Consider the following 15,766-nt stretch of genomic DNA (forward strand, 5'->3'; position numbering starts at 1 on the left):
GCCGGGGCGTGGCCGGGGCTGGATCGCGCGCTCCCGCAGAGGACTTCCGGGTCTTGCGCGCCTACCTGGCTTTACCGCCGGGTTCCTGCCGCCCCGGGGTTCCTCGCTTTTTTTGGCTTGTTTTTATGATTCAAGGCTTCACCTTCCCCCACGACATCGAAGGCCCTCTGCTCTCCGCGCTCTCCAGACTGCCACGAAGCAGGGTTACGTGGGGCACCCCCCCGTCTTTCAGACAGTCTCGTAGGCCCGGTGCCCTACGGGAAAGGCAGGTGAAGTTTGCTGTCCCTTACTCCAGAGCCGCGGTCTGAGGGTCCGACCTAATCATCAAAGTCTCCTTTTGTGAAGCGCCTATTTTTTATTTTTTAATTTTGTGAGGCGTTGGGGAATAGGCCACCACGGGCGTAATGTCAGTACTCTGTTGCTGATGGATCCCGGCGTCGTCCGAGGGTTTATCTTCCATGTTGTTACTTCTCACAACGCAAAATCCCCCCTTGGTTCTGTAAGCACGTCACCAACCACAGCGACGTCACTTGCTGAGGGTTGGATTGGGCTTTAAGTACTTAGTGCATTGATCAATTGCACTTACTTGTGCCCATGATCAATGCACAAGTGCATTAAACAAGTGCATTCGGTGTTTTGGGGGCTTTAGTTGTTTATTTTTTTATTTAATATTTTTAAAGATTTTATTTAACTTTTTTTTTTTTTTTATGATAGTCACACAGAGAGAGAGAGAGGCAGAGACATAGGCAGAGGGAGAAGCAGGCTCCATGCACCGGGAGCCGGATGTGGGACTCGATCCCAGGTCTCCAGGATCGCGCCCTGGGCCAAAGGCAGGCGCTAAACTGCCGCGTCACCCAGGGTTCCAAAGATTTTATTTATTTATTCATGATAGACACAGAGAAAGAGAGAGAGAGAGAGATAGAAAGAGACACAGAGACACAGGCAGAAGCAGGCTCCAAGCAGGGAGCCTGACGTGGGACTTGATCCTGGGACTCCAGGATCAGGCCCTGGGCTAAAGGCGGCGCTAAACCGCTGAGCCATCAGGGCTGCTCTGGGCCTTTAGTTGTTTAAATTGAAACAAATTTTAATGCACTGTTTAAAGTTTAAATTTTTATGCATTACATTTTAATGCCTTTTGTGCCCAAAATGCAAAAGTGCATTAAGTAATTGTTTTGGGGCTTTTTCTTTAATTGTGGGCTTCCAAGACTAACCTATGTGGTTAGGAACATTGGTTGAACTTAATCACAGCTAGCCAGTAAGGAACCTTTGTTTCCTTAATTCTTTTTTTTTTTTTTTTTTAAAGATTTTATTTATTTATTCGTGAGAGACCACAGAGAGAGAGGAAGAGACACGGGCAGAGGGAGAAGCAGGCTGCCCATGAGAAGCCTGATGCGGGACTCGATCCTGGGACCCCAGGATCACGACCTGAGTGGAAGGCAGATGCTCAACCACTGAGCCACCCAGGTGCCTTGTTCCCTTAATTCTTGGCTCATTAAGTGGTGACTAGAAGCTTGGCTTCTCAATGAGCGATGTACATCTTTGAGGAGTGGCCTATAGAAATGGATTCCTCCCCTCAGCAGTGTGTTGAAGAACCATGTTGGTTAAGTCATGTTTTAACTGTTCTGATGGGCAACAGGACCTAATTCTGAGGTATATATTTCTTGCACCTCTAAAAGTACTTAGGGGTTATTTACCCCCCTAAAGGATAAGTGTGCTACACATTCCTAATCCTCTTAATTATCATGCTGGATAAAAAGAGTGAGACACTTAGTGAATGGTTAGATAAACACAGAAGGTTGTATCCTACTTCAAGTTAAAATAATAAAGACATCTGTTTTCTCAAACTCACAGGCTGTATAGAGAGCGAAGAGTATCTTTTAATCACCATTTCTTCAAGTGCTGAAATAGTTTACAAATTACCGTCTAGGGGCACCTGGCTGGTTCAGTTGGTGGAGCAGGTGACTCCTGAGCTCAGGGTTGTGAATTCGAGCCCAATTTTGGGTGTGGAGATTACTTAAAAATAAAATATTTGGAAGCAAAAACAGGGACTCCTGGGTGGCTCAGCGGTTGAGCACCTACCTTTGGCCCAGGGTGTGATCCTGGAGACCCGGGATCGAGTTCCGCATCAGGATCCCCACATGGAGCCTGCTTCTCCCTCTGCCTGTGTCTCAGCCTCTCTTTCTCTGTGTCTCTCATGAATAAATAAATAAAACCTTAAAAAAAAAAAAAAAAGAAAGCAAAAACAAATTACTGTCTAGAGTGAACCAGGCATGGAATGCTGTCGTAGAAAATATAAAAACTGACTTAAAATAGCTTGCAGATTGGGGAAATCTAATGGAAACAGTGCTGCTTTTGTTTAGGATGTGCTGTGAACTGATGTCTGATTACATAATGATCCATAAAATAGAGATAGGGTTTTTATTTCTGATTAAAACAGGGTAAGGTGGGGATCCCTGGGTGGCACAGTGGTTTGGCGCTTGCCTTTGGCCCAGGGCGCGATCCTGGAGACCCGGGATCGAATCCCACATCAGGCTCCCGGTGCATGGAGCCTGCTTCTCCCTCTGCCTATGTCTCTGCCTCTCTCTCTCTCTCTCTCTGTGACTATCATAAATAAATAAAAATTAAAAAAAAAAAAAAAAACAGGGTAAGGTGATCATTTGTTTTTCAGGATTTCACTAGAATATTGTTCAAAGAAAGTATCATGGAAGTTCTGCGCCCACAACTTGTAAAAATTGGTGGACGGATTTACAGAAAAAATCCCATCCAAGAACAAACTTACCAACATGAAGAAGAAGAAGAAGACTTCTATCAAGGTAATCCTAGTTGTTCTTTGGTCACATTAGTACAATGTTCTTTGCACTGTGGAAACAATGCTTTAAGTGTTTCTATGTGAACACTGAAATTTGAGCTGTTTGGCCTCTACCTAGCTCCATTTGTGTTGACATAGTCTAAGGGGACCGATGACTTTAAGTTTGATGAAGCATTCTTATTTGCACTTCCTAAATCACGTTTCATCTTTGTGCAGAGACTTAAGTATAATAAGGGGTAATTTTAGTAAACTGTTAATGTTTACCATGAATATTCTGTGACAAAATTAAGTTCCTTTTTTTTTCTTTTTAAAGATTTTATTTATTTATTCATGAGAGACAGAGAGAGAGAGAGAGGGAGAGACACAGGCAGAGGGAGAAGCAGGCTCCATGCAGAGAGCCCGATGTGGGACTCGATCCTGGGACTCCAGGCTCACGCCCTGGGCCGAAGGCAGATGCTCAACCGCTGAGCCACCCAGGGATCTCAAAATTAAGTTCCTTTATCTGTAAAGTTGTGAAATAATATATATAAGTTGGTGAAATAAGTGAAATATGTATTTTGTCCAGTGCCCCAAAATGTTAACTGTTGTTATTTGTTTCTTCTTTGTGCTCATACAGGCAGTTCCAAATATACAACTAACTTAATTTTGTTATTACATAGGGATAATTTTAAGAAGTAAACAGTGGAGATGGATTATGAATATTTTCAAGCCAGTTAACTTGGGCATGAGTTTAATGCCTCAGTAGAGCTTTTCAGGTTCTCTGCTTCCTTTTCCTTTTGGTTTATAAGCTTTTCCATCAGGCCGTAAGCCTTGGGGATTTGTCTTCCCTCTGGTTTTCCCCATTGTTTCCCTTCAGCCTTGGGGACTTGACCTTCTTTACTTGACCCTCCTGTGTTTTTAACTGGCGGAATGGAGTTAAGTTCTCCCGCTGCTACTCCTGTCTCATTCACTGAAGTAATGTTGTGTTTTAACACCAAAAACTGCTTACTTGCCCACTGTTAGAGGATACATTATGTTACGTGAATTCTCCATAAAAAGAAAAAAAAAACTTTTATTGTCTTTGTTTTTTGGGGAGAAAACAGTTAAATGGTGGATGTATATACTACTTTTCCAAGGTTCTAAGACTGGAAGATTTAAACTAGTCATATGTTTTTTGTTTTTCTTCTAAGAGCAGGTCAGGACTGTTGGAGCAGCATTCTGCAATATAAAGTCTTGGGCTATTCTTTGTGTGTATGTGTTTTTTGAAACCTTGAGCATTGTTGGCCAGTGGTGAGAAGACTGCTATCCACAGAGCAGCAGCTGTAAGTGAGGTGTTATGGTTTCTCTGCAGGCTTTGTGGAGTGTGCAGAGGAGCCCTGTGATGCCTATGAGGTGGTGCAGACACAGCAAGGTTTCCGGTGTACGGTGAAGGCCCCCAACTTGCTCTACAAGTGAGTGCCCCCCCCCCCCCCCAGCTTCACGGGAAACACTTCCAGGAAACTCTTCAGGAAGCTGACTCTTTCCCATACACATTGCAGTGCTTGACTACTAATGGCAAAAGAGTTCCATATTTTATGTCTTAGAATTTCTAAGGACTGATTATGGATCAATTTCATCATTCCAAATGTATCACCAAGCCATGTTGATTTTGTCTCTTAACTATCTTTTGAGTCTACCACTGATCGCATTCTTTATTGAAAGACCAGCACCCTGCTGCATCTTTTTTTGGGTTATTTCAAACAGCCTACTTACTAGGCTGTCCACATTGATTATTGTTCTCCCAGTCAGTTCTTCACATTGATCTTTCTATAAGGCAAATGTGATTATTACTTTTGCTTAAATCCGTCAACATCGTTCCACTGAAGATGGAATTCTGTTCCACTATAGTGCTGGAATCTGAATGTGACTTAGCCAGCCCTTCATTTTTCAGTCTCAACTCCTTTCACTCTTCTGGTTTTGCATTTACGCCTAGCTAGTTTTCTTCAGTTCCTGAAACATTCCTTTGCTCCTTCCTATCATAGATCTTTGGCACATGCTATTTCCTTTGCCTTATAACTCTCTTTCTTACCTAGTTATATTCTTCCTTAGGGAACCTTGCTTTGACACCATCATCCCTACCAACGACACTGATTACCGTATATTTTCATAACACCCTCTGCCTTTCCTTTGTAGAATTTTTCAGCTATGCATTTATATTTATTTGCGTACTGTTTGATGTCTTCTCTGCAGATAGGAGACTTTTAGAAGGCAGGAATGTGTCTATTCAATTAATCTCCAGTGTTTGTCAAAGACTGGTATGCTTTCTTCAAGGTTGCCATTATGAATTTGCTTGGAAACCTTGTGATCACTTCAGTTGGTGCTTGCTTGCTTTCATGATTGCCTGCACTCTGTCTCACCACTATCATGGTTAGCTTATGTGGCTAACTGGCTTCTTTTGGGCTGACACCTGTAGAGATAGGCTGGCCTAGGAAGTGTGTAAATTGTTTTTCTGTTGTAGCAGGTGAATTAAGTCTCTTCAAGTTCCTCTGTGAAAGGAGATCTACAAATATGGAATCATATGCCTGTAAGCTCCAGGAAGCAAATCATTTTATTTTCACCAATCTTGAAAATATTCTGAAACACCTATTAAGGATGAAATCCTTCTCTTGGAATGTGGCCAAATGAGAAACCAAATGCTAAATCTGACAGCTCATTCTTCTTTAAGGTTCCAGTGACATTTTCTTCCAAAAAACAGGATTTTAGAAAGTCATTGTTCAGTTTTCTGATGAAATCAATGTAACTGTTTTCCTTAATGTGTATATTTGCTACCACTAAGGTGTATAAAAATTCCTTAGATGTTTGATTCCAATTTGATGATCTTCTGAATTCTACATGTTCTAAGTATTCATTATATTTTAGATGACTTGCATGTTAGATTATGTATTGGTTCTGCTCAATTGTAATTAATAGACAGTATTTACTAGGAAGATCTTTTTTTTTTTTTTTTTAAGATTTTATTTATTTATTCATGAGAGACAGAGAGAGGCAGAGACATAGGCAGATGGAGGGGAAGCAGGCTCCGTGCAAGGAATTTGATGTGGGACTTGATCCCAGAACTTTGGGATCATGCCCTGAGCCGAAGGCAGGCATTCAACCACTGAGCCACTCAGGTGTCCCAAGATTTCTTTCTTATTAATCATTTCCGTAGGTTCATTTAGATCAAAAACTTGACCAAACTGATTTATAATCAAATCCTAATGGTGGTAACACCTATTCATTGGCTAGATGTAGTAATACTTTATTTTAGTTCCCGATATCAGATGCACATTAGAATCACCTGGGGAGCTTTTAAAACTCCCTATACTTGGGTGCACCCCAGACCAATTAAGTCAGAATCTCTGAGAGCTGGACTCGGGCATCATTAGTTTTTGAACCTCTCCAAGTGATCCCAGTGTGTAGCCAAGATTGAGAATCACTTGATCTGGTAGGAATTTCTTTATATGTTTAATAAACGAGTCACCTTTTCACTGTGTATCTCTTATTATTGAAATGAGTGTTTTAGATTCCCCATGTAAACCTCTTCTGAATCTGGCTATGCTGTTAATTGGAAAGATGTCATTATGGGTTTAATGAGGATACTATGGACTGTACTGAGCTATGTGCCAGTCACTGGGAAGCCCTTTTATACATGATCATGTTTAATCTTTATTTTTTTTAATTTTTTAAAATTTATTTATTCATGATAGGCACACAGTGAGAGAGAGAGAGAGAGGCAGAGACATAGGCAGAGGGAGAAGCAGGCTCCATGCACCGGGAGCCCGACGTGGGATTCGATCCTGGGTCTCCAGGATCGTGCCCTGGGCCAAAGGCAGGCGCTAAACCGCTGCGCCACCCAGGGATCCCTTTTTTTCAATTTTTTTTTCACGTTTACTCTTTATAAGAACTGTATTATACTTAGTTATAATAATTCACTACATTTTTGTAAGTGAAGAAATAGGCTTAGAGTGGTTAATGACTTGCCCAGGACTTGTTTGAGTCTAAAACTTCTTTAACCTCAACCATTTCCTTTCTAAAATGGCTAGACTATTAACACCTTGAGCCAGCTACTTTTGTGTGTGTGTATGTATTTTTAAAGATTGTATTTTTAACTAATCTCTACACCCAACATGGGGCTCGAGTTTACAACCCTCAGATCAAGAGTTGCACCTTCTACCGACTGAGCCAGCCAGGTGCCCCAAGCCAGCTGCTTTTTGTAATAGGTTCTCTACTGGCCACATGCTAACAAACAGTAGTCTGGGTGAAAGTACCCTTATTGATAAGGCCTGGAAAGACAAAAGCCTGACAAAGTGGGTGCCATTGAATCTCTAGTCCAACACAGAAAAACCACAGGGAAATTATGGCATTTCAGTCTTCTTCTAAACATCTTGTTTTTTTGTTTGAACTAGCTTACTACGGTGGATCTTAATGGAAGTAACTGGGTTGGTTATTCCATGTAAAAACAAATGCACAGTTTTAGACCTAGTCACCCATGTTGTTGGATACTGTAATTGAAATCGTAGAAGCTGAAATGCCGTTGATGATGAAGTTTTTTTCATTATAGTCTTCTCTTTGAGTCTTTAATGCTTTAAAGACTGAAACTTTTCTCCCGGGATCCAGTGGTCTCATTTACTCTAACACCTCTAATTACTATGGGCTCCAGAAGATAACCTTGGATTGTCAGATTTATTCTAAGTGGCCCAGGAAGTAATGTAAGTGAGTCAATTGAAGTAGAGTAGATGAAACGGAGTAGGGAGTGATGGGGATTGTGATGAGTCCCTGTTCCAGTTTTAGGGATGAGAGTAAGCTCCAGCCTATTATTGCTGTGAGTTGTCAGATCTAATTTTTCTAAAAAACCCAGAAATCTATATTTTTAAGGTGAAATTTCCCAATTTTTAGACGAAATCTCCTGAACAAAACATGTATGTGTGAATTCAGCCTGAGAGTTACCTGTTTACTCTTTTTGCTTTTGAAGCTATTCTGGATAATCTGTCCTAAATGGTGGGCCCTTCTCTTTGCTAAGTTCCTTACTCTTACTTTATTTATCAAGGATAATTATTTTATTTATTTTTTATTTTATTTTTTAAAGATTTTGTGTTTTATTCATGAGAGACACAGAGAGAGCAGAGGGAGAAGCAGGCTCCATGCAGCCTTACTTATTTTTTAAAAAGATTTTATTTGTTTTTTTTGACAGAGAGAGAGAGAGAGAGAGAGAGAGAGAGCGCACACACAAGCAGGGGGAGCAGAAAGAGGAAGAAGTAGGTTCCCCACTGATCAAGGACCCCAGAATGGGGCTTGGTCCCAGGACTCTGGGATCATGACCTGAGCCCAAGGCAGATTTTTTTTTTTTTGAAGATTTTTATTTATTTATTCATGACAGACACAGAGAGGGAGAGAGAGGCAGAAACATAGGCAGAGGGAGAAGCAGGCTCCATGCAGGAAGCCCGATGTGGGACTTGATCCTGGGTCTCCAGGATTACACCCCCGGCTGAAGGCAGCACTAAACCACTGGATCACCGGGGCTGCCCCCAAAGCAGATTTTTAACCATCTGAGCCACCCAGGGGCCCCCAAGGATAATTCTTTTAGGATGAACTCCTACTAATTTAGTTAATTTGCTCTCTAAAGGCCAGTGTTTTCCCTAAACTGGTTGCTGAAAGTGCCTTTTGAGATGATACCAGCTTTCTTTTCAATGAATTTCAGACCCAGATTTTGAATCTAATATTGAAGAGGCAACAGGTTTTTGGACATGGCATGGTTATTTTTGTTTATTCATTAAATTGACTGTAGGGCATCATTTTGCCAATGAGTGCAATGCAGCACATTCTATAAAGCTATACGACTTGTAATTTCTTCTACAAATATTGAGCCTTTACTGAAGCACTTTTCTGTAAGGGAGTATCTCTGGTCACATATGATTTAAACATGATGGAATTCTCTATTCTGATACATTTGACTTAATATCCTTCCATTAATTAATTTTTCTTTATATTATAGGCATATAGTTGGAAAGAGAGGGGACACTAGGAAGAAGCTAGAAGTGGAAACCAAAACTTCTATTAGCATTCCTAAGCCTGGACAAGAAGGAGAAATTGGTGAGACTCGGCATATATGTTATATTTGCAGTCACTTTTGTGTGAGTGTGGAATAGTGTGACCCAATTTAGTGATTTTTTTTTTTTTTTTTTTTTTTTTTTTTAGTGACCCTGGGTAGAATTGAATAGCGACTGTATTCTTTATGGGGTTCTGTAACAATTGGCCTTTTTATAATATATCAGTATTGATCTCCCAAATGAGGAAAGATGTAGTTATACAGCCTTATCTTGATTGAATATCTGGGTCTTCAGTTTATACTTTACCATGTACTGATGTTATAAAAAAGCTTCCAGATTTTCTTGTGTATTAGGAAGATCCTTTTATGCCTTATTAGCTTGAAATGGAGTTTGTGAATTGTTTCAAGTTAGAGAAAACCATTGAGGTTAGCAAATTTGCAATAAAGTTCAGCACTTCCCCAGAAGGGTTCTCTTGTTTTTACCTTGCTTTGTAGACTGGGAAGGATATTATAGAAGTAATGATTAGAATAACAACCTGAATCAAGTAACTGCTCAGGTGAGGAAAAATAGTTCAGTATAAATTAAGTCAGAAAGTGTCTGTACCAGGTATCATTGTGAACCAAGAGCACAGGCTTGTGTTGTAAAATGGCTTTGAGTGAAGGGCACTGTAGGGAAGAAAATTTTTGGAAACTCATTCTAAAATGATAGGACTTTTTCAAAGTCAAATAAGTGCAGCAGCCACCAATAATAAGTTTTTTATAATTACCCATAGGTTTTATTAAGTTTTAGGAAAAAAATTACTAGTACTTTTTTCATTTTGTGCTATGTAAGAATAATCATCATGGCAGTTGCCTCTAGGCAGCTAGAGGCAGTTGACTGTAGGGCAGTGCTGTCCAAAAGGACTTTCTGTGATGATGGAAATGTTATATACCTCCACTCTCCAGTACAGGAGCCACTAGCATGTGGGATTGTGAGTACTTAAAATGTGGCTAGTATGACTGGGGAACTGAACTTTTAATTCCGTTTACTTCTAATTCATTTAATTTCTTTTTTAAAAAGATTTTATTGATTTGAGAGAGAGAGAGAAAGTAAGTAGGGGGAGGGGCAGAGGGAGAAGCAGCCTCCCTGCCCAGCAGGGAACCTGATTCAGGGCTCCATCCCAGGACTCTGGGATCATAACCTGAGCCAAAGACAGGTGATTAACTGACCGAGCCACCCAGGCACCCCTCTAATTCATTTAACTTTTAATTTAACTCGTTGTGTGTGGGTTCCTGTATTAGACAGTAAAGGTAGTTTTCCCTAGCCCTTTGGTAATATCAGCAGACCCTAACATGAGAATTTAATGACATTTTTGAAGGACTTTGATTAAAATAAATATTACAGATAGAAGATTAAAGATTTATTAAGGAAATATAAAGAAAGTTAAAGAAAATTACAGATTAAAATAAAATTAAAGATAGAAAAACCCACGTTTTTCCTTAAGTTTTAAAGTTCAAGCAGCAGGGGATCCCTGGGTGGCGCAGCAATTTGGCGCCTGCCTTTGGCCCAGGGCGCGATCCTGGAGACCCGGGATCGAATCCCACGTCAGGCTCCCGGTGCATGGAGCCTGCTTCTCCCTCTGCCTGTGTCTCTGACTCTCTCTCTCTCTCTGTGTGACTATCATAAATAAATAAAAATTTAAAAAAAAAAGTTCAAGCAGAAAATATTAATTTTATAATTGCAGTAAAGTTCATTTCTTTATCTACTTTTTTCCTGATTATAAATTAATACATGCTTTCAAAAAAACCAAAAGCTTACAGAAATTATATGTGAAACATCAAGGGAAGTCTTAGTATATGCACCTCAGACATAATCACTATTAACAGTTGAATGTATTCCTCATTTTTTCTTTTTTTTTTTTTCCTCATTTTTTCTAACCATATAGTAACTATAATAATTTTTATTGCAGTAAAAATTATAACATGCTATAAATGTGGAGAGCTTAGCCATTTTAAGCTATCGGAGTCATTCCAGAACATACCCAGGAAAGGGTAGGCGGGTTTGTAAAGATTCCATTTTGACTTAGAAAGCACAAATATTTCAGTGTGAAACCAAGTATGTCTAATTGTTAAAAGTAAAAATTTAGTGGAACTAATTTAATGGAAAAACAGGCAGATAAACGGGTATATTGGTCTTGCAGGGAAGTAGAGTATATAGAAAATCAATTATTGGTTAGAGTAAGTTGAGTTGTGATGTGAGACTAAGGTTGCACTGGTGTGGTATTTGCTGTCATATATTCCTTTTGCCTCTCTCACATTAGAGATACTAAAGAAGGAAATGATCTGTTAGGTTCTAATTTGTCCTCTCAACAAGGATTTGGTCATCTAATCTGTTTTGAAGTCTCAGGTAACGGGATATCAGAAGATGCTTTCAAAATGATACTGTCATTGTAGTTAGAGAATTGGTTTCTAAAAGTTCAATTGAGGGGATGCCTGAGTGGCTCAGCAGTTTAGCACCACCTTCGGCCTAGGGCATGATCCTGGAGACCCGGGATCGAGTCCTACATCGGGCTCCCTGCATGGGGCCTGCTTCTCCCTCTGCCTGTCTCTCTCTCTCTTTCTCTCTGTGTCTCTCTGTGTGTCATGAGTAAATAATAAAAATAAATAAGTAAAAGTTGAATCGAGCCCTATGTCGGGCTCTCTGCTGGGTGGAGAACCTGCTTCCAGAGGGAGCGAGAGGGAGAAACAGGCTCTCACTGAGCAAGGACTCTGACACAGGGCTCAATCCCAAAACACTGGGATCATGGCACGAGCTGAAAGCAGACAGATGCCCAACCAACTGAGCCACCCAGGCACGTGCCTGCTCCTAATAAATAAATAGAATCTTAAAAAGTTTAATGTCAATGCCTTTAACTCTATTTTTCCTATCCATCCCTTGATAGAGTCCCTAGATGCTTGTCACTTGAATTCTGGTCTTCTCAGATATTAGTGTTTGTAGAATATTTCTAACTTCGTTGTATTTGCTTTTTAGTCATGAATTGAGCAACTTTGACTCTTTTCTGGAAATCAGTCTGAGCCCCTTTAAGTGAGTGTCCTTATCAGTTTACTGTGTTACAGAGATGAAACCACCTTCTCAATGAAAAAGAGTAGATTCAGCATTTTGTACCAGACTTTGACAGAAATAAAACATAAACTTGACTTTTAAGTTTCCTTCCCTTTGTTCCTTTTCCTTCTGGTTTCTCACCACAATTTGGTCTCTAGTAGAGATAATTTTTACTTTCCTTTAAATTTGTTCCAGTTTGCCTTTGAACCCTCCTTTATCAATTTCTCTAGCACAATATTTGAGTACCTGTTATGGATACTTCCCTTCACTAGCAGTTGAGTCTTTTGGATTCTCCAAGTGTTCTATCCGATAATATAAATGATGCTCTTAGAAAACACCATATATCTACTACTTTAATTTTATTACATTTTTTGGTTATTACTCCTGTCAATTTTTGACTTAGGCAAATGGTTCTCAGGCTCTCTGTTAGTCTATTCATTCATAATCTGCTTCTTTTCCTAGAATTTTCTATCTTGTTTCCTTGTAGTAAAATGGGTATGATGCTTTCATTCTTATTGAGGAATAGAAAGGTTGTTCTTATAGAAAATTTCAAGTGCAAAAAAAAATTTCAAATGCTTTAATGAAGAGTATTAGGATAAATAAATGGAATTACTTCTTTCGCTTTGTAGTTGCATGGAAGGACAAACTGTGGTCTTTAAAATGCATAGCCCATTTTGCAACTATTACAATTAATATTTCAATATTTTATATCATATTCATAAGTTTCTTTCACAGTTTTAATAAATATTGAAATGCCAATTTTGTTCATTGTTCATATCTTTTGCATCTTTCCTTAGTTGCTGTTTTGAACCAAGCCCTGTCAGTTCTACAACCTAGAGATTTAATTTAAGTTTACACAGAGATTATGTAATCACTAAATGATTTTGTTTCTCTGCAGACAGTGGTCTATGCTTTGTGCTCCCACCTTTCATTTAGACAGAAAGACATAGCCCAGATCAGAGAAGGCCAAATTATACCAAAACATGGACAGTTGGTATCCATCCATATAATTATAGATAAATATTTTACTTTAATTTTCTGTTTTCATACATATACAGTAGGATTATATATGTTGTAGTGGACTCTCCTGTGGTCTTTCATTGTAGTGAATCTCTAGTAATTACAGCCACTGTAATTTTTTTTCAGCCACTGTAATTTTTAAATTGAGGTAAAATTGACATGACAGAAAATTCAGTTTTTTGCTCTGAAATTTTTTTATTGTTATTTGAATTTTGATGTCATATATTCATACTTTTTTTGTGTGTGGCTAAAACGTATACAACATAAAGTTTACCATTTTGACAGTCTTTTTAAAAAGATTTTATTTATTTATTCATGAGAGACACAGAGGGAGAAGAGAAAGAGGCAGAGACACAGGCAGAGGGAGAAGCAGGCTCCATGCAGGGAGCCCGACATGGGACTCGATCCCGGGACTCCAGGATCATGCCCTGGGCCAAAGGCAGGCGCTAAACCACTGAGCCACCCAGGGATCCCCCCAACAAACTTTTTTAAAGGGAAATCTATACCTCATGTGGGGCTCAAACTTTCCTCCAGATTAAGAATCACATGTTCTATCAACTGAGCCAGCCTGGGACCTCCCATTTTGGCCATTTTATTTTTTTTATTTTTATTTATTTATTTTTATTTTTATTTTATTTTTTTTCTATTCTGGCCATTTTAAAGTGTTGAATTCAGTGGTGTGTAGTCCATTTACAATGTTGTATAATAACCGCCACCACTATCTAGTTTCTTTTTTTTTTTTAGATTTTATTCATTTATTCATGAGAGACAGAGAGAGAGAGAGAGAGGCAGGGACACAGGCAGAAGGAGAAGCAGGCTCCATGCAAGGAGTCTGACGTGGGACTTGATCCCAGGACTCCAGGATCATGCCCTGGGCCAAAGGCAGGCGCCAAACTGCTGAGCTACCCAGGGATCCCTCTTTTTTTTTTTTTTTTTTTAAGATTTTATTCATTTATTCATGAGAGACACAGAGAGAGACAGAGACAGAGAGGCAGCACTATCTAGTTTCAGAACATTTTTATCCTCCCCAAAGGAAATGTTATACCCATTAAGCAGTCACTCCCCAATCCTCCCTACCTCCAGTCCTTGGCTACCACTGATCTACTTTCTTTCTCTCTGCATTTCTGCATTTGCCTCTTCTGGCTCCTTCCTGTTAATGGAAGCATACAGTGGCACTTTGTAAATGATGTCTTCCACTTAATATAATGTTTTCAAGATTCATTTATATTTTTGCATGTATCTGTACTGTATTCTTGTTTTGGGGGGGCTGAATAATATTTCATTGTATCAAGATAGGACTTTGTTTTTTTAAGATTTTATTTATTTATGAAAGACAGAGGCAGAGACACAGGCAGAGGGAGAAGCAGACTTCATGCAGGGAGCCCGATGTGGGACTTGATCCCAGGACCCTGGGATCACTCCCTGAGCTGAAGGCAGATGCTCAACCACTGAGCCACCCAGGCATCCCTGTTTTGTTTTTTTCTTTTCTGGATTTTTTTCTTGTATTTCATATTATTTTTAAAAATCTATTTTTTTTTTCAAGTAAACTCTGCCTATAATATGGGACTCAAACTTATGACCTCAAGATCAAGTCACATGCTCTACTGACTGAACCACCAGGTGCTCTGTAAATACCTGCTTTTACTTCTTTGGATTTCTGTCTAGGAGTAGAATTGCTGGTCATATGGTAGTTCTCTTTTTTTAGGAACTGCTGTAGCTGTTCTGTAGCTGCTGTACCATTTTACATTCCTACCTGCAAGGTATGAAGGTTTGCCATGTAGCTTTTTAAACTCATTTTTCTACTTCATTAAGTGGTCTTAAGGATATTCTGGTTTTGTTTTGTTCTTTAGAGAGAGGTTGGGGGAAGGGTCACGGGAGAGGTAGAAGGAGAATCTTAAGCAGGCTCCATGTCCAACACAAGCCCAACACACAGGGCTCAATCTCACAATCCTGAGATCATGACCTGAGCTGAAATCAAGTGTTGGACCCTTAACTGACTGAATCATCCTGGTGCCCCAAGGATATATATATATATATTTTTTTTAGGATATTGTTTTTAAACCTCATCCTGCTTAATTGAGTTCATTAGCGATTTTTTTTACCTTTGGTAAAAAACCTTGTTCAGAAATTATGTACACGTTGGGACTGTTTGACTCTGCAGAGATGACAGTATTGAAGGTCACTTACTCTACAAGTTTTGGATGGTTGTGTTAAACATCCTCTCCCCTTTTATTGCTTGCAGTAATCACTGGCCAACATCGAAGTGGTGTAATATCAGCTCGAACTCGGATTGATGTTCTTTTGCTGACTTTTAGAAGAAAGCAGCCCTTCACTCACTTCCTTGCCTTTTTCCTCAATGAAGTTGAGGTTCAGGAGCGATTCCTGAAGTTCCAGGAGGAAGTACTGGAGAAGTGCTCCATGGTAAGCAGCAAACAAAACAGAACAAAGAGTTAAAAAGAAAAAGTACAAAAAAGGAGATTTATAATTCAGACAGTAGAAAGATAGACATTTCTTCTTCTACCAAAAAGGCTAGCCATTTCTTATGTTTTCTTTTTGATTCTGAAGTGAGTAAAAAGTATAGATATATCAGCACATAAGCCTCTGCATATTACTGACATATTCTTTACAAATTTCAAGACATGGGGCAGCCCTGGTGGCTCAGCAGTTTAGCGCTGCCTTCAGCCCAGGGCACCCGGGATCAAGTCCCATGTCAGGCTCCCTGCAGGGAGCCTGCTTCTCCCTCTGCCTGTGTCTCTGCCACCCTCTCTCTCTTTTTTTCTCTCTCTCTCTGTGTCTCTCATGAATAAATAAA

At 39.6% G+C, this 15,766-nt stretch overlaps 1 protein-coding gene across 4 annotated transcripts in view; it reads left to right on the forward strand.

The window, feature by feature from the left end:
* The window catches only part of ASCC1 (activating signal cointegrator 1 complex subunit 1), a 97,999-nt gene that overhangs the window by 456 nt on the left and 81,777 nt on the right, over nucleotides 1-15,766 (forward strand). The window contains exons 1-5 of one of the 4 annotated variants that reach the window (XM_041749602.1): nucleotides 7-269; nucleotides 2,669-2,813; nucleotides 4,140-4,239; nucleotides 8,799-8,896; nucleotides 15,197-15,375. In XM_041749602.1, coding sequence (XP_041605536.1) covers nucleotides 126-269; nucleotides 2,669-2,813; nucleotides 4,140-4,239; nucleotides 8,799-8,896; nucleotides 15,197-15,375 — 666 coding nt within the window. In that variant the 5' untranslated portion in view covers nucleotides 7-125. Of the gene's footprint in view, nucleotides 1-6; nucleotides 270-1,369; nucleotides 1,651-2,668; nucleotides 2,814-4,139; nucleotides 4,240-8,798; nucleotides 8,897-15,196; nucleotides 15,376-15,766 lie in introns of those variants that run through there. The other 3 variants (XM_041749604.1, XM_041749606.1, XM_041749603.1) reach the window with 3 other exon arrangements.

This window comes from Vulpes lagopus, chromosome 3 (genome assembly GCF_018345385.1).
Source record: "Vulpes lagopus strain Blue_001 chromosome 3, ASM1834538v1, whole genome shotgun sequence".
NCBI classification, from domain to species: Eukaryota; Metazoa; Chordata; class Mammalia; order Carnivora; family Canidae; genus Vulpes; species Vulpes lagopus.